Source organism: Oncorhynchus mykiss, chromosome 27, assembly GCF_057628025.1.
Source record: "Oncorhynchus mykiss isolate SJ-2025 chromosome 27, ASM5762802v1, whole genome shotgun sequence".
NCBI lineage: Eukaryota > Metazoa > Chordata > Actinopteri > Salmoniformes > Salmonidae > Oncorhynchus > Oncorhynchus mykiss.
This window is the reverse complement of record NC_143048.1, coordinates 42,287,809-42,312,096: the sequence shown is the minus strand read 5'-3', so window position 1 is coordinate 42,312,096 and position 24,288 is coordinate 42,287,809. Positions and strand designations below refer to the sequence as shown.

Here is a 24,288-nt window from a genome sequence, read left to right as displayed (position 1 = left end):
TGTAGTTTACAGAACAGGGACCTGGAGGAAAAAGGTTTCAATTTAATTCAGGGGGATGTTTTTGTATTTTTTTTATCTAGTCCAGATGAGGGTCATGTCATTTGTAATTTTTGACATTTCAATATTTTTAATTGTTTTAGAATGAGTTGCTTATTAGGCTATATCTCCATGTGTACCCGATGCCGCCCTTCGTCTCTGATTCTCCGCACTGAGCGCAACATCAAGTGTGTCTATATGCTGTTTAGTATGGTCTCAATCAAATTATCCATACCGTAGGCTATAGTCCTAGGCTATACGAAGTGCATGCTCGGAGAAGCACAGTTATCTATATTTATATAGACGCACCGTGGCCAGCAAATACTCCCTAGTATGGCCAGAACCTAGTAAACCTAGAGAGAAACCAGGCTCTGAGGGGTGGCCAGTCCTCTTCTGGCTGTGCCGGATTGAGATTATAAGAGTACATGGCCATTAAGGCCAGATGGTTCTTCAAGATGTTCAAATGTTCATAGATGACCAGCAGGGTCAAATAATAATCAGTGGTTGTAGAAGGTGAAACAGGTCTGCACCTCAGAAGTAAATGTCAGATTGCTTTTCATAGCCGAGCTTTCAGCGGTTGAGACAGCAGGTGCGGTAGAGAAAGAGAGAGAGAGAGAGAGTCCAAAACAGCAGGTCCGGGACAAGGTGGAATGTCCGGTGAACAGGTCTGGGTTCCATAGCCACAGGCAGAACAGTTGAAACTGGAGCAGCAGCACGACCAGGTGGACTAGGGACAGCCAGGAGTCATCAGGTCAGGTGGTCCTGAGGCATGGTCTAAGGGCTCAGGTCCTCCGGGAGGGGAGGGGAGAGAGAGAGAGATGGGAGAATTAGACACCAGATAAGACAGGAGAATTTCACCAGATAGGGCAGACTGAACCTAGCCCGCAGCACATAGACTATCGCAGCATAAATACTGGGGGCTGAGACAGGCCGGGTGAGGGGAACACTGTGGCCCTGTCCTACGATACCCCCGGACAGGCCAACCAGGCAGGATTTAACCCCACCCGCTTTGCCAATGCAGAGTCCCCACACCACGAGAGGGATAATCTCCTATAGCATCACACCCATCATTAACGGTAACATATCAAGGATTACAGATGGAGTGCTGTCAGGACCCTGACATGTGACACACCGCAGCTGGAAGACCTCCTGGTGATCACTACGCTAACAGTCACAGCTAAGGCTGGGGAGCCTGTGTGCAGACGTGATGGAACAAAATAACTGGCACAGTTCTCAAACAAGGGACACATCAATTTAGGAGAAGTTTCAACTTAGGAGACATTTTCTCCTTTCACCAAAACCCAGTAGAGAGAATAAAGTAGACGTCACACGTCAAACGTCTGATTTATGATCCTATGTCCGGATGACACGTACATGCCCAAATATGGGCATCCGGTCAGGATATCCTGGTGGGAAGGTGTCACGTGGTTATGCCAATATAAGTGCATCCTGTTCCTGTTGTCATGAGGTTGCCCTCTTTGGGTACAGCAAGCCCATCCCTCTCTCTCTGTCTCCTACACTCAGGCTGCTGCGACCTCAGGTCGTAAATTCCTGGAGGAGATTATCTCCTCATGGCCACAGTATATCGAGTGGGACGTTTTCATAGAGAAAACAAAGGAATTTCTTCCACCTCACAGAACTTGAGGTCTGAACAACGTTTATGTTCTGGAGAAGGTATAAAAGATCGGTGAAGCATCCAGCTACGAACTGGTCCGTTTGGTACAATTTTGTGAAACTCATTGAGAGACAATACGGCCACATTACCATAAATCTGTTTATACAAAAGCCTCAGATATGAGGCTTGCATCTAATTTCTGTACAGGATGAATGAGGAAAGATGAAACTATTTGTGAAATTATGGGATGCTATGTATTGATGTAACGTGAGAGAATTGTATTTCTGTGTAAAGTTTCACTTAAGTCACTGGCACGCCCCCATGAACACAGCCAGGACTTGGCTTCATGAGACATCCTTTTTCTGCTCTTCAGAATGAAACCCCCACCTTGAGGATTCCTCAACAGACCATGTTTCTCTCAATCATGAGAGGACAAAGGTTGCAGACCAGCTTACCTCGATAAAGAGAGGGCCAAGGTTTGAGACGATTGCTGAATCTTTTAACCATCCCACGTGGTTAAACTCTTAGACTATCGATACCAACAGAATAAGAACAAGTGTTTGATTAAATTACTAGTCTGCAGCTAGGAATTCGGTATCATTGAACGCGAAGACCGACAACCGCAGAAACATCTATTCTATAACGATGTGAATGAATGTCACTCTGAACTATCCATACAAACCACGACAGAGAGAGAGAAGGCGGACAGACTCTCCAACAGAATCAAACATTTCAACAGAGATCCCGACGACACACTGAGCGTAAATATATATATTGATTGCAATTGTTCCCGAATGAGTGAGCGTTCATGTGCAAGTGATTAGCATTACAATTGTTATAATTAGCAACTGTGTGTTGTCTTATCTCAGTCGACCCCCACTTCCCTTTTGTACACCAAGCCGCGATGACGGTTTATCCCACTAGGGAAACTTTAAATGGATTGATTTCCCTATATTCATAACCCTGATGAAAAAGCTGGACAGTCTTTTCCAAAATCGTGAACAATTACGTCGCTGGCCGCTTCTATCCTTAAGACAAACACAGGGTCTAAATGCAAGACGTTTGATCTATCCATGAGGTGAAAACTTACGGAGCCTTAACGGAGCGTGTGTGGGATATCCTGCGAGCAAGAGATTCTGTCTTGACGATGGTGAATTGGAGACGGATGGATGTAGAAACATATAGCCGGGCCCTTTATCTGTAATGAAGGAATTTAATATGAATACAGTCTTTCCTACAACAGCATGTTATAAACATTTAAAGGTTGTTAAAAGTTTAGTAGTGTGTCTGGTAATGATGTAAATATAAATAAAACATACGTGCAGGGTAGCCTAGGGGTGGCAGGGTAGCCTAGGGGCGGCAGGGTAGCTTAGGGGCGGCAGGGTAGCCTAGGGGCGGCAGGGTAGCCTAGGGGCGGCAGGGTAGCCTAGGGGCGGCAGGGTAGCCTAGGGGCGGCAGGGTAGCCTAGGGGCGGCAGGGTAGCCTAGTGGTTAGAGCGTTGGACTAGTAACCAGAAGGTTGCAAGTTCAAACTCCTGAGCTGACAAGGTACAAATCTGTCATTCTGCCCCTGAACAGGCAGTTAACCCACTGTTCCTAGGCCGTCATTGAAAATAAGAATTTGTTCTTAACTGACTTGCCTGGTTAAATAAAGGTAAAATAAACAAATTCAATATTGCGCCGTAAAATTGTTTAACTAATTATACCATGTTTTAAAAAGGTTTGTACTAAATATTATGTATTAAATAAATGTATTAAATAAATGGACACCTTTTCATCCAAGCTACTCAATACTGCCCCTGCAGCCATAAAAAGTTAACAAGTTCTCATTTAAAACTGCGACCTGGCCAAGATAAAGCAAAGCAGTGTGACACAGACAACAACACAGAGTTACACATGGAGTAAACAATAAACAAGCCAATAACACAAAAAAGTCAATGACACAGTAGAAAAAATAAAGTCTGTGTGCAAAAGGCATGAGGAGGTAGGCAATAAATAGGCCACATGAGAGAATAATTACAATTTAGCAGATTAACACTAGAGCGATACATGAGCAGATGATGATGTGGAAGTAGAGATACTGGTGTGCAAAAGAGCTGAAAAGTAAATGAAATAAAAACAGTATGGGGATAAGGTAGGTAGATTGGGTGGGCTATTTACATATGGACTATGTACAGCTGCAGCGATCGGTGAGCTGCTCAGATAGTTGATGTTTAAAGTTCGTGAGGGAAATAAAAGTCTTCAACTTCAGCAATTTTTGCAATTTGTTCCAGTCACTGGCAGCAGAGAACTGGAAGGAAAGGCGACCAAAATATGTGTTGGCTTTGGGGATGATCAGTGAGATATACCTGCTGGAATGTGTGCTACAGGTGGGTGTTGTTATCGTGACCAGTGAACTGATATAAGGCGGAGCTTTACCTAGCATGGACTTATAGATGACCTGGAGCCAGTGGGTCTGGCGATGAATATGTAGCGAAGGCCAGCCAACTAGAGCATACAGGTCGCAGTGGTGGGTGGTATAAGGTAATTTGGTAACAAAACAGATGGCACTGTGATAGACTGCATCCAGTATTATGCGTAGAGTGTTGGAAGCTATTTTGTAGATGACATCGCTGAAGGTGAGGATCGGTAGGATAATCAGTTTTACTAGGGTAAGTTTGGCGATGTGAGTGAAGGAGGCTTTGTTGGGAAATTGAAAGCCGATTCTAGATTTGATTTTAGATTGGAGATGTTTAATATGAGTCTGGAAGGAAAGTTTAGAGTCTAGCCAGACAACTAGCTATTTATAGTTGACCACATATTCTAAGTCGGAACCATCCAGGGTGGTGATGCTAGTCGGGCGGGCAGGTGAGGGCAGTGAACAGTTGAAAAGCATGCATTTGGTTTTACTAGCGTTTAAGAGCAGTTGGAAGCCACGGAATGAGTGTTGTATGGCATTGAAGCTTGTTTGGAGGTTAGTTAGCAAAGTGTCCAAGGAAGGGCCAGAAGTAAACAGAATGGTGTCGTCTGCGTAGAGGTGGATCAGAGAATCGCCCGCAGCAAGAGCGACATTGATATATACAAAGAAAAGAGTCGGCCTGAGAATTGAACCCTGTGGTACCCCCATAGAGACTGCCAGAGGTCCAAACAACATGCCCTCCGATTCGACACACTGAACTCTGTCTGCAAAGTGGTTGGTGAACCAGGCGAGGCAGTCATTAGAAAAACCAAGGCTATTGAGTCTGACGATAAGAATATGGTGATTGACAGAGTCGAAAGCCTTGGCCACGTCGATGAAGACGGCTGCACAGTACTGTCTTTTATCGATGGCGGTTATGATATCGTTTAGTACCTTGAGCGTTATTGAGTTGCACCCGTGACCGGCTCGGAAGCCGGATTGCACAGCGGAGGTACGTTGGGATTCGAAATGCTCAGTGATCTGTTTATTAACATGGCTTTCAAAGACTTTAGATAGGCAGGGCAGGATGGTATAGGTCTGTAACATTTTGGGTCTAGGGTGTCACCCCCTTTGCAAAGGGGGACGACTGCGGCAGATTTCCAATCTGTAGGGATCTTGGATGATTCGAAAGAGTGGTTGAACAGGCTAGTAATAGGGGTTGCAACAATGGCGGTGGATTACTTTAGAAAGAGAGGGTCGAGATTGTCTAGCCCAGCTGATTTGTACGGGTCCAGGTTTTTCAGCTCTTTCAGAATATCTGCTGTCTGGATCTGGGTGAAGGAGAAGCTGGGGAGGCTTGGGTGTGTAGCTGCGGGGGGGCAGGGGGGGCAGAGCTGTTGGCTGGGGATGGAATAGCCTGGAGGAAGGTATGGCCAGCCTTCGAGAAATGATCTTTGAAATGTTCGATTATCTTGGATTTATCAGTGGTGAACATGTTACCTAGTCTCAGTGCAGTGGGCAGCTGGGAGGAGGTGCTCTTGTACTCCATCGAGAAAAGTTTTGCTTTATTGCCAAACCACCTTACACCACCCACCACTGCGTCCTCCGCCTTATCTCAGTTCATTGGTCACGATAACAACACCCACCCGTAGCACACGTTCCAGCAGGTATATCTCACTGATCATCCTCAAAGCCAACACCTTATTTGGTCGCTTTTCCTTCCAATTCTCTGCTGCCAGTGACTGGAACAAATTGCAAAAATTGCTGAAGTTGGAGACTGGTCAGGATAATGTCTATGAGGGTGCCCATGTTTACGGATTTAGGGTTGTACCTGGTGGGTTCCTTGATGATTTGTGTGAGATTGAGGGCATCTAGCTTAGATTGTAGGACTGCCGTGGTGGTAAGCATATCCCAGATATATTCAGAACGAACTCTGAAGCTAGATGGGGGGGGGGGGGGTTCAATTCACAAATGGTGACCAGGGCACAGCTTGGAGCGGAGTGGGGTCGATAGCAGGTGGCAACAGTGAGAGACTTATTTCTGGAGAGGTACATTTTTTTAATTAGAAGTTCAAACTGTTTTGGTATAGACCTGGAAAGTATCACAGAACGTTGCAGGCTATCTCTGCAGTAGATTGCAACTCCTCCCCCTTTGGTAGTTCTATCTTGGCAGAAAATGTTGTAGTTGGGTATGGAAATCTCAGAATTGTTGGTGGCCTTCCTAAGCCAGGATTCAGACACGGCAAATACATCAGGGTTGGCTGAGTGTGCTAAAGCAGTGTGTAAAACAAACTTAGGGAGGAGGCTTCTGTCACGAATATTACCGAAGGTGACTCCCCTTCTTGTTCGGGTGGCGCTCGGCGGTCGTCGTCACCGGTCTACTAGCTGCCACCGATCCTTTGTTCTGTGTTCGTTTGGTTTTGTCTAATTGGTTTCACCTGTTTCTTGTTTGGTTGTTAGGGTGGGGTTATTTAAGTACATTCAGCCCGCTTCTGTTTGTGCGGGCTTGTTCATCTGTATGTGTTAGAGTGGTTAGTGTTTTCATTTGGGTTTCTCGCTGTCCTTTTATTTTTCACGATAGGTTACATTTGTTCTGTAGTATTACCTGGTTTGGTATACTATTTTTGTTCCTGTGATTTATTCTGGACATTAAAGCGTGTTTTTTCCCGCATCCTTTGCTCTCTGCACCTGACTCCACACCTATTCACTCATTGAGCGTCACAGAAGCCCGCAACATATGATTGAGTCAGCAGGAGCAGCGACCACCCCTCTTCCCACGATGGAGGAGAGAGTCCTTCATCACACGTCCATCCTCCATCGCATCGGATCGGAGATGGATCAAATGATGGAGTGGATGGATCGTTGGGAAAGGATTGGTCTCCCTACTACCCCACCTACCCTCCCACCAGCAACTCTACCATCTCCCCAAGCGGGATCTGGTTCCAGCGCTCTGCGCATTACGCCTCTGAGGGAGTACGATGGAGCACCGGCGGGGTGCCAGGGATTCCTGCTTCAACTAGATCTCTACCTGGCCACCGTTCGGCCGTCTCCCTCGGACGAGGAGAGCGTGAGTGTTCTCGTCACTTGCCTTACGGGTAGAGTTCACCTGCCGTTTCCGGGCCGTGTTCAATCACCCTCCTGAGGGCCGAGCAGCGGGTGAAAGGTTGTTCCATCTCAGGCAGGGGACGAGGAGCGCGCAGGACTTCACGCTGGATTTCCGGACCTTGGCCACTGGAGCAGGTTGGAACGACAGGGCCCTGATAGACCATTACAGGTGTAGCCTGAAAGAGGACGTCCGCAGCTGGCTTGTCGGGACACTACGCTTAGCTTGGATGAACTGATAGACCTGTCGATCCGGTTAGACCATCTGCTAGCTGCTCGCGGACGTTCTGAAAGGGTCCTGTTAGTTCCACCTCCTGACCCTCCCGCTCCTATCCCAATGGAGCTAGGAGGGGCCGCGTCTAGGGAGATCGAAGGAGGAGGCTCCTCCTGTACCAGTTGTGGCCAGAGAGGGCACACTTCAGGTCGGTGCTGGAGGAGTTCATCTGGGAGTCGATAGGGCAGGCAGAACACTCCTCGGTAACCCCAGGTGAGTAAGCACCACACTCTCCCAGAGTTTCCTGTTGGTGACATGTTTTTATTAATTTGTTTCCTTACATTTTTTCCCTCTCTCCAGCATAAGGCGCTAGTCGATTCAGGCGCAGCTGGGAACTTTATAGATCGCGGACTAGCTCAGAGGTTGAGGATTCCGTTAGTAAAAGTAGACCCCCCTTTTCCCGTGCACTCTTTAGATAGTCAACCATTAGGGTCATGGCAGGTCAGTGAGGCCACAATTCCTTTGAAGATGATTACGCAGGGGAATCATAAGGAGCGGATTAGTCTGTTCCTTATTGATTCACCTGCGATTTCGGTGGTGCTGGGGATTCCCTGACTGGCTATTCACAATCCGACGATTTCGTGGAAACAGGGAACTCTCCAGGGGTGGTCTGATGAGTGTTCAGGCAGGTGTGTAGGAGTTTCCATCGGTGCGACCACTGTGGAGAGTCCAGACCAGGTTTCCACCGTGCGCATTCCCGCTGAGTATGCCGATTTGGCTATCGCTTTCAGTAAAAAGAAAGCGACCCAATTACCACCCCATCGACAGGGGGATTGCGTGATAAACCTCCAGGTAAACGCTGCACTCCCCAGGAGTCATGTGTATCCTTTATCCCAGGAGGAGACGTTGGCTATGGAAACATATGTCACCGAAGCTCTGGGACAGGGGTACGTTCGGCCCTCCATGTCACCCGTCTCCTCGAGTTTCTTTTTTGTGAAGAAAAAGGATGGTGGTTTGCGTCCGTGTATTGATTATCGAGGTCTCAATTCCATCACGGTGGGTTTTAGTTACCCACTACCTCTCATTGCTACGGCAGTGGAATCATTTCACAGAGCGCAGTTCTTCACGAAACTGGATCTCAGGAGTGCGTATAATCTGGTGAGTATTCGGGAGGGAGATGAGTGGAAAACCGCATTTAGCACTACATCTGGCCATTATGAGTACCTTGTCATGCCATACGGGTTAAATAATGCTCCAGCTATCTTTCAATCCTTCGTGGGTGAGATTCTCAGAGACCTGCACGGACAGGGTGTGGTAGTGTAAATTGACGATATTTTGATCTACTCCGCTACATGCACTGCGCATGTGTCTCTGGTGCGCAAGGTTCTTGGGCGACTGCTGGAGCATGACCTGTACGTGAAGGCGGAGAAATGTGAGTTTTCCAAACGAGCCGTTTCCTTCCTGGGTTATCGCATTTCCAGCTCGGGGCTGGTAATGGAGGGTGACCACGTCAAGGCCGTGCGTAATTGGCCGACTCCGACCACGATAAAGGAGGTGCAGCGGTTCTTAGTGTTTGCCAATTACTACCGGAGGTGTATCCGCAGTTTTGGTCAGGTAGCAGCTCCTATTACCTCACTGCTGAAGGGGGGGTCGGTGCGTTTGCAGTGGTGAGCAGAGGCGGACGTAGCTTTCCGTAGGTTGAAGGCGCTGTTCACTGAGGCGCCGGTGTTGGCGCATCCGGACCCTTCTTTGGCGTTCATAGTAGAGGTGGACGCATCCGAGGCTGGGGTTGGAGCGGTGCTCTCACAGCGCTCGGGTACGCCACCGAAGCTCCGCCCCTGTGCCTTTTTTTCGAAGAAGCTTGGGCCAGCGGAGCGGAATTATGAAGAGGGGGACAGGGAGTTGTTGGCTATGGTTAAGACCCTGAAGGTGTGGAGACACTGGCTTGACGGGGCTAAGCACCCTTTCCTTATCTGGACTGACCACCGTAACCTGGAGTATATCCGATCAGCTAGGAGACTGAATCCTCGTCAGGCAAGGTGGGCCATGTATTTCACCAGATTTCGTTTTACTATCTCGTATCGACCAGGTTCCCTCAACACTAAGGCCGACGCGCTGTCCCGCCTCTAAGACACTGAGGACCGGTCCATCGATCCTACTCCCATCATTCCGGCGGCTAAGCTGGTGGCACCAGTAGTATGGGAGGTGGACGCGGACATCGAGCGGGCGCTAAGGGAGAAACCTGCGCCTCCACAGTGTCCGGAGAGTTGAATGTAAATGCCGCTCGCTGTTCGGGATCAATTGATTCGATGGGCTCATAGTCTACCCTCGTCGGGTCACCCAGGTATTTCTAGGACAGTGCAAGGTCTTAGGAGGAAGTACTGGTGGCCCACCTTGGTGAGGGATGTGCGATTCTATGTCTCCTCCTGTTCGGTGTGTGCCCAGAGTAAGGCTCCTAGGCACCTGCCACGAGGGAAATTACAACCCCTCCCCGTTCCACAACGGCCGTGTGCCCAGCTATCGGTGGATTTTCTTACGGACCTTCCCCCCTCTCAGGGGAACACAACGATCCTGGTCGTTGTGGATCGGTTCTCTAAGTCCTGCCGTCTTATCCCGTTGCCCGGTCTCCCTACGGCCCTGCAGACTGCGGAGGCCCTTTTCACCCATGTCTTCCGGCACTATGGGGTGCCCGAGGATATAGTTTCTGATCGGGGTTCCCAGTTTACCTCCCGTGTGTGGAGGGCATTTATGGAACGTCTGGGGGTCTCGGTCAGCCTGACCTCAGGGTATCACCCGGAGAGTAATGGGCAGGTGGAGAGAGTGAACCAGGAGGTGGGTAGGTTTCTGTGGTCGTATTGCCAGGACCGGCCATGGGAGTGGGCGAGATACATCCCCTGGGCAGAAATGGCCCAGAACTCACTAAGCCACACCTATACCAACATGTCACCATTTGAGTGTGTGTTGGGGTACCAGCCGGTCCTTGCACCATGGCATCAGAGCCAGACTGAGGCTCCTGCGGTGGAGGAGTGGGTGCCGCGCTCTAAGGAGACCAGGAGGGCCGTCCAGGAGTCATTACGCCAAGCGAGTGGACGGCAGAAGAAGAGCGCTGACCGTCACCGCAGTGAGGCCCCCGTGTTTGCACCAGGGGACAGGGTCTGGCTCTCGACCCGAAACCTGCCCTTCTGCTTGCCCTGCCGGAAGCTGGGTCCGCAGTGTGTAGGGCCATTTAAAGTCCTGAGGAGAATAAACAAGGTTTGTTATCGATTATTTCTTCCTTTGTATTATCGCATTAACCCCTCGTTTCATGTGTCTCTCCTCAGGCCGGTGGTAGCTGGTCCCATGCAGGAAGGTGAGGTTCCGGAGGTCCCTCCGCCACCTCTGGACATCGAGGATTCCCCGGCGTACACGATACGAGCTATTCTGGACTCGAGACGCCGGGTGAGGGGCCTGCAGTACCTCGTTGATTGGGAGGGGTACGGTCCGGAGGAGAGGTGCTGGGTCCCGGTGGGAGATATTCTGCATCCATCTATGTTGAGAGAGTTCCATCGCCTCCATCCGGAATAGCTCGGCGCCTCGGACCCCGGGTCGTCCCCAAGGCCGGCGTCGGCACGCCAGGGGGGGGGGGGGGGTACTGTTTGAATATTACCGAAGGTGACTCCCCTTCTTGTTCGGGTGGCGCTCGGCTGTCGTCGTCACCGGTCTACTAGCTGCCACCGATCCTTTGTTCTGTGTTCGTTTGGTTTTGTCTAACTGGTTTCACCTGTTTCTTGTTTGGTTGTTAGGGTGGGGTTATTTAAGTTCGTTCAGCCCGCTTCTGTTTGTGCGGGCTTGTTCATCTGTATGTGTTAGAGTGGTTAGTGTTTTCATTTGGGTTTCTCGCTGTCCTTTTATTTTTCATGATAGGTTACTTTTGTTCTGTAGTATTACCTGGTTTGGTATACTATTTTTGTTCCTGTGATTTATTCTGGACATTAAAGCGTGTTTTTTCCCGCATCCTTTGCTCTCTGCGCCTGACTCCACACCTATTCACTCATTGAGCGTTACTGCTTTTGATGTTGACATGCATGAAACCAAGGTTTTTTCGATCACAGAAGTCAACAAATGAGGGTGCCTGAGGACACGCAGGGCCTGTGTTTACCTCCACATCACCCGAGGAACAGAGGAGGAGTAGGATGAGGGTTCGACTAAAGGCTATCAAACTGGTCGCCTAGAGCATTGGAGACAAAGAATAAAAGGAACAGATTTCTGGGCGTCACCGCATGTGTGGGAGGTGGGACAAAGGAGGTATCAGAGGTATAATGAGTGGAACTAGGGGCTCCATTGTAAACTAAAACAATGATAACTAACTTAAACAGTATACAAGACATATTGACATATGAGAGAGACATACAGCGAGGCATAATGTAATCACAGGTGTTGATTTGGAGAGCTAGCTAAGATGGGTGAAACATCAACAGCTAATCAGCTAAAACAACAACAGGTAAAATGGTGATGAATGGGCAGAGAGGGTCGGTTAACTACATACAGGGCCTGAGTTCGCAGCTGGGGCCGACAGATAATCGAAAAAAATAAACAGAATGGAGTACCGTGATTAATGGATAGCCCAGCAGACATCAGCTATGTAGTCAAGTTATCATATGGTACAGGAGGCAGCAATAGATGGAACAGGGAAGCCACGGAGTAGTCGCTACTATGCTAGCACGCAGGCGACACAGCGTTTAAAGTTAGTAGCCCGGGGCTAGTAGAAGTGTCTGCTCCGACATCCGACGTAGGCCGATTGAAGGCACAGCGGATGGAGTATTCGTCGGCAGACCAGTCGTTGTGGTGCGGCGGGGCGCAGTGTCAACTAAGGATCCAAACCAGATGGCAAAAGAGGTATTGTAGTTGTAGTAATTTAGTTTTCTATCCTGGAGATGCGCCTGGCTCACGGCTAACTGGTGCTAGCTTCGGGGCAGGGGTGTTAGCCACTATAGCCACTCGGTAGCAGCGGTGATCCGGTGTCAAGGTCCAGAGCTTACGGCAAGGATCTGGTGGAGTATTGTGTTCTAGCCTTGTTTGGGTGGAATCTGGGTGAACAATTGAGTAGGCCAGGACGTGGGACTCAGGGATAGCTTCAGTACTGGGTAACTCGGTGGGTGCTAGCTAGCTGTGAAGATCAGGAGTAATGGTCCAGGGATTACGTCAGGAATCCGGCGTTTTAGTGGAGAGACAGTCCGTTACTGGTAGGCTGGCGAGTATTATCCAGGCTAAAAAATATATATATATATAAAAGAAAAGGCTGGTACCTGTGCAGAAGGTAAAGGCCGCTAGAAGTGGCTAACAACGACTATATAGCTTGTAGCTAATTAGCTGGTTAGCATCTGATGGCTACGTGGTTCTTGCTATAAGGGATAAAAATAATAATAATAGCGGTTCCGTATCACATTGGGTGAGGCAGGTTACCGGAAGGTATAATTGAACTAAAATTGAGAAGAGATTGAAAATAAAACCAGTCTAAGTATAACCACATCATTGTCACAGTATGATTCCATCTCTCAATTCAAATCTAAGGTGCTATGTCTTACTGTCTCATAGCACGTCATGAATCTCTCTCACTCTTTGGGAGACATTTGATCACACCAGTACATTTCGGGGCTGGGATTAGATTCGATATAATGTTGATTCTCCTCAGTTGTGAAGAAGTGGGCCTCTGTTGTGAAAACCGAAGGCCTCTGGCAATTGAGCCAATCTCATGGCTAAGAAGCTTAAACTGTCAACGTATCTCTGGTTGAAGGCGGGGCCTACAAAACACAAGATTTTACTACCTTGAGCTATGACACTGGGTGCAAAAAAAAGATTTAGAATCAATCCATTTAAAGCTAAACACAGGCATGAAAAAGGTTACATCCTTGCAGGCTTTGGAACATACATATGAACAGACAGACTTCGTCGCTTTTGTACTATCAAATTGTTCACATGCTAAAATTGTGACTTCTGTGCTATATGCCATTGAATATATGCCATTGAAAAGATGCTTATGGCTTTCAAGTCACTGCGCCCGCCCTACAAAATAATTGGAGGAATCAGGAAGGTTGGCCATTTCACATAATATCAAGTCATCTTCCTCTGAAATGTCATTTAAAACTGTAAAATCATCCGGTTTCAGTGTTTTATTGTGAATGTCCGGTGTGCCGAAATCCTCCACGTGCTCTCGGTGTGTATGGTCTTCTGTGTTGTTATACACAGAGGAGGAGTCTGAAAGACAATAATACATACAAAATAGGTTATTAACCATAAAATATATTAGATAAAAAATGTCAAATACATTTCAGGTGTAATAGTATATATTAACAATACATAATTAAATTACCTCAGCTTTTTTGAAGAGGGATGTTCTGACGAATCGTGGACACCGGGGGCTCTAGACTTTTTTCACCAAGCATTCCAGATTCTGCCGGGCATATCTCGTTGGAGTCTGAAAAAACATTAATTGTCATTTTTATTTAACATATTCAATCATAAAAATGTATAAATAATAATCAAATATATATAACTAATAATATATATATATATAATGTCTTCATACTGTGTCCATGTAGCGCTATTTCTTGAAGCAGTAAGTTTCTGGCCCACTCACACTTTTCGGGCTGGGGTGATTCTGCGCAATGCACTTGCGCATAAGTTGTGCGTTACTTGTTTGGGTCTGGAATATGGAGTGTGTGAGTGGTCGTTCAGAGTCCATATTGCAGCCGGGATCCTTCTTTGTGGTCTGTCAGCTGTAAACACAAAAATAGCTTTTAGTATATGCGCTGATTAGAAACAACATATGTTTTTAGGAGGTTGTCTCGACAAGATATATTCTGCCGGGGTTGTTTGACCTTTTAGCCCCCCACATCCTTGGGGTGAGATAAATAGCACCTCGAGAATTGGACCAGGAGACATCATTTTATGTTTAATGTTCTGGGTTTTATTTAAAAAATCTTGTTTAGAGTTCTGGGACTAAATTATAATCTTGTGTTGTTCTGGGCCTTATTTATAATGCGTATGCCGCCAACACAATCCCCCCAGACATTCTTGCTTCATAGACAACAACCCTAAAGGCAATAAAATAGGGTGGGTGTGGGGCCATCCTCTTGGAATTGTTCAAACACATACCCCCCAGTTCAACGAGGTCCCTACACATCAATCATCATGACAACTTCAAAGGAATAGATGCAATATAGCCATAAAATAACACACACACTCTAACACGTGACAACAGGAACAGAATTCACTTATAATTGCATAACCACGTGACACCTTCCTGCCAGGATTCCCATATTTGGGCATGTACACGTCATCCGGACATAGGGTCATAAATCAGACGTTTGACGTGCGAAGTCTACTTTTTTCTCTCTCTCAGTCAGTGTGAATCAAACACCGCAGGTCAACCCAGGAAGCATTCAGTGTGAAGGGTAAAAAACTGTTGAAAAACAGTTATTGCTTTTATGTATCTTTTTCACATATACAAACATTCATAATCACAGAGTAAGACTAATAATTTTGCCTGGGATTTCACTTCCTAAAACTGAAGTGACAGTACTAGATCTCCTCTTTGCAGGCTGGACCCAGGTGAGCTCCAGTGCAACCAGAACATGATCTTTGCCATAGTGGAGATCAATAACAGCTCTGAGCTGCTGCCATGGCTGTCTCTGGGCTACAGGATCCTTTTAACTCGTGCCTCACCCTCTGTGCAGGTGTCCCTGGCTTTGATAAACGGATATGAGGAGGGGCCACAGAGCTGAACCGAGCCCGACCACTGTACACACTGTCATAGGGGAGACCACCACCTCCACTATAGGCATGGCACGCACCATGGAGCCCTTCCACATACCAGTGGTGAGTCAGGGAGTGTCTGGCATGGCACGTACCATGGACCCCTTCTACATACCTGTGGTGAGTCAGGGAATGTCTGGCATGGCACGTACCATGGACCTCTTCTACATACCTGTGGTGAGTCAGGGAGTGTCTGGCATGGCACGTACCATGGACCCCTTCTTCATACCAGTGGTGAGTCAGGGAGTGTCTGGCATGGCACGTACCATGGACCCCTTCTACATACCTGTGGTGAGTCAGGGAGTGTCTGGCATGGCACGTACCATGGACCTCTTCTACATACCTTTGGTGAGTCAGGGAGTGTCTGGCATGGCACGTACCATGGACCCCTTCTACATACCTGTGGTGAGTCAGGGAGAGTCTGGCATGGCACGTACCATGGACCCCTTCTACATACCTGTGGTGAGTCAGGGAGTGTCTGGCATGGCACGTACCATGGACCCCTTCTACATACCTGTGGTGAGTCAGAGAGTGTCTGGCATGGCACGTACCATGGACCTCTTCTACATACCTGTGGTGAGTCAGGGAGTGTCTGGCATGGCACGTACCACGGACCCCTTCTACATACCAGTGGTGAGTCAGGGAGTGTCTGGCATGGCACGTACCATGGAGATCTTCCACATAGCATTGGCGGTGAGCTTTATATCTCTCCAGAACGTGTTTCCACTGCTCCAGTCGAATGGCGGTGAGCTTTAATTTGTGTGGCCTACCACATCTAGGAGCTGTTGTTGCTCCTAGATGTTTCCACTTCATAATAATAGCATTTACAGTTGACTGGGGCAGCTCTAGCAGGGCATAAATTTGAAGAACTGACTTGTTGGAAAGGTGGTATCCTGTGACGGTGCCACGTTGAAAGTCACTGAGCTCTTCAGTAAGGCCATTCTACAGCCATTGTTTGTCTATGGAGATTGTATCTCTTTTATACACCTGTCAGCAACGGGTGTCGCTGAAATAGCAGAATCCAGTCATTTGAAGGGGTGTCCATATATTTTTTTATATATAGTGTACATGACAGAAGTATAACAAAAATGTTTTATGTAGAAACTGTTTTTTGTCCCCCACAAAAAACTAAAACATTATTAATTATGAAATTATGAAAAATATTTGTAGCATTCCACCCATGCGGCCAAAGAGGGTTATTTGGCCATTGACTGCAGGAAAGGGCTACCCCTAATTTGCTCCATGGGCGCTGTACTACCATGGCTGGCCCTGTAAAACAACACATTTCACCACACCTATTTGGTGTATGTGACACTAAAACATCCTTTCCATCCTTAATGTGTTGCTCAATATTGCAATTTAAAATATTTATGTAACAAACCCTGCTGAAGTAAAACATGTAACATTTAGAGTAAACCATGTCTACTGTCTGTCCCCTAAAGATAACTGTGTCAGTGTGCAGTGAGAGAGGCTGTACATAATGAAAAGCCTGAATGCTGTTATGACTGTCTCCCATGTGCAGAGGGAAAGATTAGCAATGCTGCAGGTACCACAAGCCCAACAACCAACCTACACACAAATAAAATTACTCTCTGTGTGTCCTAATCCAGTTTTTTTCAGGATTCAATTCCTGATTAATGTAATGTCTAGATTATGACATCATGTCTTCTACTTCTACTACAAATCATAGTAATCATGATATCCGATTGATCTGGCAGATAAAGTGTTTACCATGAATGCAGTCTCCGCGAACACAGCAATATTACCCTTAAATTTCAATTGCTTTACAATGAAGATCTTCCACGATACTTCTGCGATACAGATTGAATCCAGCCCTAAGAATTCTAGTTTATTTGCCAAATAAAGTAACATGGTTGACCGTAACAGGAATGATGACTTCATCTTAAGTCAGCCTACAGTCAATCACGGATTACAAAAAGAAAACCAGCCCTGTCACGGACCAGGATGTCTTGCTCCCAGGCAGACTAAATCACTTTTTTGCCCGCTTTGAGGACAATACAGTGCCACTGACACGGCCCGCAACCAAAACATGCGGACTCTCCTTCACTGCAGCCGACGTGAGGAAAACATTTAAACGTGTCAACCCTCGCAAGGCTGCAGGCCCAGACGGCATCCCCAGCCGCGCCCTCAGAGCATGCGCAGACCAGCTGGCTGGTGTGTTTACGGACATATTAAATCAATCCCTATCCCAGTCTGTTGTTCCCACATGCTTCAAGAGGGCCACCATTGTTCCTGTTCCCAAGAAAGCTAAGGTAACTGAGCTAAACGACTACCGCCCCGTAGCACTCACTTCCGTCATCATGAAGTGCTTTGAGAGACTAGTCAAGGACCATATCACCTCCACCCTACCTGACACCCTAGACCAACTCCAATTTGCTTACCGCCCAAATAGGTCCACAGATGATGCAATCTCAACCACACTGCACACTGCCCTAACCCATCCAGACAAGAGGAATACCTATGTGAGAATGCTGTTCATCGACTACAGCTCGGCATTTAACACCATAGTGCCCTCCAAGCTCGTCATCAAGCTCGAGACCCTGGGTCTCGACCCCGCCCTGTGCAACTGGGTACTGGACTTCCTGACGGGCCGCCCCCAGGTGGTGAGGGTAGGCAACAACATCTCCACCCCGCTGATCCTCAACACTGGGGCCCCACAAGGGTGCGTTCTGAGCCCTCACCTGTACTCCCTGTTCACCCACGACTGCGTGGCCACGCACGCCTCCAACTCAATCATCAAGTTTGCGGACGACACAACAGTGGTAGGCTTGATTACCAACAACGACGAGACGGCCTACAGGGAGGAGGTGAGGGCCCTCGGAGTGTGGTGTCAGGAAAATAACCTCACACTCAACGTCAACAAAACTAAGGAGATGATTGTGGACTTCAGGAAACAGCAGAGGGAACACCCCCCTATCCACATCGATGGAACAGTAGTGGAGAGGGTAGTAAGTTTTAAGTTCCTCGGTGTACACATCACAGACACACTGAATTGGTCCACCCACACAGACAGCATCGTGAAGAAGGCGCAGCAGCGCCTCTTCAACCTCAGGAGGCTGAAGAAATTCGGCTTGTCACCAAAAGCACTCACAAAATTCTACAGATGCACAATCGAGAGCATCGTGTCGGGCTGTATCACCGCCTGGTACGGCAACTGCTTCGCCCACAACCGTAAGGCTCTCCAGAGGGTAGTGAGGTCTGCACAACGCATCACAGGGGGCAAACTACCTGCCCTCCAGGACACCTACACCACCCGATGTTGCAGGAAGGCCATAAAGATCATCAAGGACAACCACCCGAGCCACTGCCTGTTCACCCCGCTATCATCCAGAAGGCAAGGTCAGTACAGGTGCATCAAAGCTGGGACCGAGAGACTGAAAAACAGCTTCTATCTCAAGGCCATCAGACTGTTTTTTCAGCCTCTACTAACCTTGAGTGGCTGCTGCCAACACACTGACTCAACTCCAGCCACTTTAATAGTGGGAATTGATGGGAAATTATGTAAAATATATCACTAGCCACTTTAAACAATGCTACCTAATATAATGTTTACATACCCTACATTATTAATCTCATATGTATACGTATATACTGTACTCTATATCATCTACTGCATCTTTATGTAATACATGTATCACTAGCCACTTTAACTATGCCACTTTGTTTACATACTCATCTCATATGTATATACTGTACTCAATACCATCTACTGTATCTTGCCTATGCCGCTCTGTACCATCACTCATTCAAATATCTTTATGTACATATTCTTTATCCCCTTACACTTGTGTCTATAAGGTAGTAGTTTTGGAATTGTTAGCTAGATTACTTGTTGGTTATTACTGCATTGTCGGAACTAGAAGCACAAGCATTTCGCTACACTCGCATTAACATCTGCTAACCATGTGTATGTGACAAATACAATTTGATTTGATTTGAGTCCCCTTCTGACAGGGGGAATGGAAGCTTATAGTGTACAACAGGGAGGGGAAACTGAATGCAAACTTCACAAAATAAATGCTGTTGTTCAAACATTTATAGCCTGTCTATCTATGGGTAATAGGGTCGATGTGTAATGATTGACCCACTCAGTTTCTCACCACAAAACACCAGAAAATGGCCAAAAACACAATAGTTTCCTCATGTTAAAACGAGAGTCCAGTTCATGTAACAGTGTTGACCTTACAATGAGGAAGTTTTCTTTTTCCTTAAATAAATATTCACTATTCACATGAAATAAATAATAATTATCAACAAAATAACAGGGGCTTTTAAATTATGGTGAACACTTGGAGACATTTTGGGGTTAAGTTGGTTGAAATCTTCCGAGAAGCCACAGTGTGCACAGAGGGACATGTGAAAATGCTGAATTTGTACGCTTCAACTAGTCTGACACATTAAAAAAATATAATGTTCATTTAATACAACAGGCTTTTGAAATGCAATATTGGGGCACAATTTCTACTTAAAATATTAAAAGGATGCAAATCGGACTCATGTCGTGGAACGACCCTACTGCTCATCAGAGACTCAACCTATAATAAACTAGTAAGTCAACATCAGACATATTTCAGTTTTAAGTTTGTTAGGAATGCTCTCCCATAACCCATAAAAACTTGTGAGCAAGGTGTGTGAACATCTGTTTTCTAATAAGGTTTGGTGATTAGGGTGTACACTGAGAGATTACATCTGGAGGCTAAGGTTTAGGAAAACATGCAGGGTTGAGAGGGAAGCACAACTATACACACAAAGGACTTGAATATGACACCTTCTTCCACCTGTATACTGTGTGCTGACATTAGCAGTCCTAAAACACACACAATCTGTATTCGTTATCACTCACAAGGAAAATGTGTATAACAACATTGGTCAAACCTAAATATGCAGGAGTTTGAATATATAATGCACAGTATTTGTTAAAAAAAACAGTTGTGTTGTGTATTTTGGCAGTAGCACAGCCAAAACACAGCCCTAATGACCTCATCCTTCTCTGATTTGCTGAGAAGAAAGCGTCACAGTCTCCAGCATGCATAAAACCCAGACATTTTAGGGGGTGGGGGTCAGGTCTTCCCTGATTCCTTTAGGAGGCCTCTTACAGAGTGTGTGTGAGAGAGTGTGATGCAGCTACTATGGGTGGTAGTGATGGGGGTGTTTGGAGCCTTTTGGGCAGAGGGAGAGGAGTCTCTCTGTCGGATACTGGGAAGACCAGAGTTCCCTATGTTGTCCAAGGAAGGAGACGTGACTATCGGAGGAGCCTTTACCATCCACACCGAAATCTCGGAGCCCCCGCTCTCCTTCACTGACACACCACCTCCTCTCATCTGCTCCAGGTAAGCTCTTTTACAGTCACCCAGTCTCTGTGATGGATTTATGTGTCATTGACTTGACCTTTTTTTTTTGACAAGTAGAAAAGAAGATTGGAATCATAAGATTCAAAGAAGAACTCAACCTGACAATGAAATCGGACCATGGTCATTTCTGCAGTTTCACATCTTCTACCAGACAAACCTAATTCAATGCTTTTTGTTCCCCTTCTGTTTCCGCAGCATGAACCTCATAGATTTTCATTTAGCTCAGACCATGATCTTCGCCATCGAAGAGATCAATAACAGCAGTTCTTTGCTCCCCAACATCTCTATTGGCTACAGGATATATGATAGTTGTGGCTCGACTCTGTCCTCCATGCGTGCGGTTATGGCTCTGATGAACGGTCAGGAGAGGACGGTGGGAAAGACCTGCTCTGGCCAATCAGCAGTCCAGGCCATCATCGGTGCCTCTGATTCTTCCTCCACTATTGTGATGTCACGATCCACAGGAGCTTTTCAAATACCAGTGGTAATGAAGTCACACATAGAGTTAAACAATTCTGGCTGATGAAAAATTATTACTATTGTCTTTTTCCTCCTGTTCTATCTAGATCAGCCACTTAGCCACCTGTGCATGTCTGAGTAACAGAAAGGAGTTCCCCTCCTTCTTCAGAACCATCCCCAGTGACTTCTACCAGAGTAGAGCCCTGGCCCAACTGGTCAAATACTTTGGCTGGACCTGGGTGGGGGCTGTTAGAAGTGACAACGCCTACGGGAACAACGGCATGGCAACCTTCATGGAGGCTGCCGGTCTGGAGGGCGTGTGTATAGAGTACTCTGAGGCTATCTTATGGAACAACCCCAGGGAGCAGATAGCCAGGGTGGTTGAGGTGATTAGCAGGGCCAGCTCCAAGGTTGTGGTGGCCTTTCTGTCACAGTTGGAGATGGCTGTTCTGCTGGAGGAGGCACTGGCCCAGAACCTGACCGGGCTGCAGTGGGTGGGCAGTGAGTCCTGGACAACTATTGATCGCCTGGCCACTAGGAGGAGCTCTGCTGTCCTCAGCGGTACTCTGGGATTCACCATCAGTAAGTCTAAGATCCCAGGCCTCAGAGAGTTCCTGCTCCGTGTCGGTCCAGCCCAGGATCCAAACAACACCCTGCTCAGAGAGTTCTGGGAGACCACGTTCAGCTGCAGGTTTTCCCCTCAGCAGGAGAAAGACAGTGGGCCTCGGCAGAGGCAGTGCTCTGGGTCTGAGAAACTGGAGGAAATCAGTAACCCCTTTACTGACACTTCTGAGCTGAGGTTCTCTAATAATGTGTATAAGGCAGTGTATGCTGTGGCCCACTCCATACATGACCTACTGACCTGCAGGCACGGTGAAGGCCAAGGTGGGAATAGGAACTGTGCACACAGAGACAGCATCGAGCCAGGACAGGTGAGTGGCTACCTCTATTGGCCACCGATAGTTTTTTCAGTTATACTGTTTTAACATTAATTTTGTTAAACCGATTTGATTATTTACTGACAGGTTTTAGGAAATTGCTAAATATTTACAATCACACAATGTTATTTCTAAAGTACTTGAAATCTACAGTCTTAGAAAAAAGGCGCTATCTAAAGGGTTCTTCAGCTGTCCCCATAGGAGAACCCTTTAAGGAACCCTTTTTGGTTCCTAGTAGAACACTTTGGGTTCCAGGTAGAACCAATTTGGGTTCCATATAAAACCTTTTCCGTAGAGGGTTCTACCTGGAACCTAAAATGACTCTACCTTGAACCAAAAAGCATTCTCCTATGTGGACAGTGATGTGTATGAATTTTACACTATAATCCATGTTAATTATTTTAACTCTTGCAGGTGTTGAGATACCTGCGAGACGTAAACTTTATCATGAAGTCTGGGGAGAGAATGTATTTTGATGAGAACGGAGACCCCACAGCCATATATGAGCTGGTGAACTGGCAGAGAGACCCGGCAGGAGAGACTGTGTTTGTCACTGTGGGGAATTACAATGCCTCTCTCCCTAAAGGAGACCAGTTTGCCATGAATGGGATACAGATTGCATGGGCTGGCAATCCCTTAAAGGTACACAGTTACACAGAAAACACATGGTAGCAGGTACAGGTACTTAAACAAAATACAGATTATTACATTAAATATATTTTCATTGATGGGAGAAATCTGTTGACACATACTGTGAGAATGAATTGAATGATTGTGTAACCAATGGGTTTAATACTGTGAGTGAAGGAGTAAAGAGAGAGAGAGAGAGATAGGAAGAGGGAGTGAGCAGGTGTTGTGTTGTGTTTCAGAGGCCTCGGTCTGTGTGTAGTGACAGCTGCCTCCCAGGGTACCGCCAAGCAGAGATCAAAGGAATGCCAGTCTGCTGTTTTTCCTGTATCCCCTGTGCTGCTGGAGAGATCAGCAACCTAACAGGTGAGACAACTGATACCACCGCCGGCCCCATACTCTTAGAAAAAAAGGGTTCCAAAAGGGTTCTTCGGGTGTGTCCATACGATGAATCTTTTTGGTTCCAGGTAGAACCCTTTTTGGTTCCAGGTTGAACTTTTTTGTGTTCCATGTAGAACCCTCTATGGAAAAGGTTTAATATGGAACCCAAAATGGTTCTACCTGGAACCAAAAACGGTTCTTGAAAGGGTTCCCCTATGGGGACCGCCGAAAGAATCCCTTTAGGTTCTAGATAGCATGTTTTTTCTAAGAGTTGAGCCTTCTGGGAACCCTAAGCAACATTTATTTTTGCTCTGGGGGCCACTAGCGGCCTCTGATGTCGCTCTGACCGATACTAACCAAATCCACTTACCAAAAAGATACATAAAATGTTAAATGTGTTATCTTCTAGAATATAACACATAACTTGACTATAGATCAGATTGACTATAGCATTTTCTTTGTAGATTCAGCTAAATGCACACAGTGTTCCCTGGAATACTGGTCGAATGGAGACAAGAGTCGCTGTGTCCCAAAGGTGGTGGAATTTCTCTCATTTGACGAAACCATGGGAATCCTCCTGGCTGCAATCTCATTGGTTGGAGCATGTTTAACCATACTGGTGTCATTGATCTTCTTTTGCTTTCGAGAGACTCCGATCGTCAAGGCCAGCAACTCTGAGCTGAGCTTCCTGCTGCTGTTCTCCTTGACTCTGTGTTTTCTGTGTTCTCTTACTTTCATTGGCCCGCCCTCTGAGTGGTCCTGTATGCTGCGCCACACAGTGTTTGGGATCACCTTTGCTCTGTGTATGTCCTGCGTCCTGGCAAAGACCATAGCGGTGGTGATAGCTTTCCAGGCCACAATGCCAGGCAATACAGTTCCCCAGTGCTCTATTCCTCTCCAGAGAATCAGTGTGTTCAGTTGTACCCTCCTACAGGTGGTTATATGTGTTCTCTGGTTAGCTCTCGCTCCTTCAGTCCCAGTCAAAAACACAGCCCACGCCACTGAAAAGGTCATTCTAGAGTGTGATGTGGGTTCAGCTATTGGTTTCTGGGCTGTGTTGGGGTATATAGGACTCCTAGCTCTCTTGTGCTTTGTGCTTGCTTTTCTGGCTCGAAAGCTGCCTGATAACTTCAGTGAGGCCAAATTCATCACCTTCAGCATGCTCATATTCTGTGCAGTCTGGATCACCTTTATCCCAGCTTATGTCAGCTCTCCTGGGAAGTTTACTGTAGCTGTGGAGATCTTTGCTATTTTGGCCTCCAGTTTTGGGTTGCTTTTCTGTATATTTGGTCCAAAGTGTTATATCATATTACTTAAACCAGAGAAAAATACAAAAAAACACATAATGGGGAAAAGTAATGAAAAATCACAATAA

The 24,288-nt window shown here is 46.8% G+C and overlaps 1 protein-coding gene across 1 annotated transcript; it reads left to right on the top strand.

The window, feature by feature from the left end:
* The first annotated feature begins 20,722 nt into the window (after positions 1 to 20,722).
* Positions 20,723 to 24,288, top strand: LOC149971318 (extracellular calcium-sensing receptor-like). Its single transcript, XM_090223900.1, has 5 exons — positions 20,723 to 20,992; positions 21,075 to 21,899; positions 22,320 to 22,547; positions 22,775 to 22,898; positions 23,378 to 24,288. The coding sequence occupies exons 1-5, from the start codon at positions 20,738 to 20,740 to the stop codon at positions 24,286 to 24,288; spliced, it is 2,343 nt and encodes a 780-aa protein (XP_090080026.1). The 5' UTR covers positions 20,723 to 20,737.

Coding starts and splice junctions, on each gene's coding strand:
- LOC149971318 (XM_090223900.1), top strand. CDS start 20,738: ATGATCTTCGCCATCGAAGAGATCAATAACAGCAGTTCTTTGCTCCCC. Junction 20,993..21,074: donor GAGCTTTTCAAATACCAGTG/GTAATGAAGTCA, acceptor TGTTCTATCTAG/ATCAGCCACTTAGCCACCTG. Junction 22,899..23,377: donor AGAGATCAGCAACCTAACAG/GTGAGACAACTG, acceptor TTTTCTTTGTAG/ATTCAGCTAAATGCACACAG.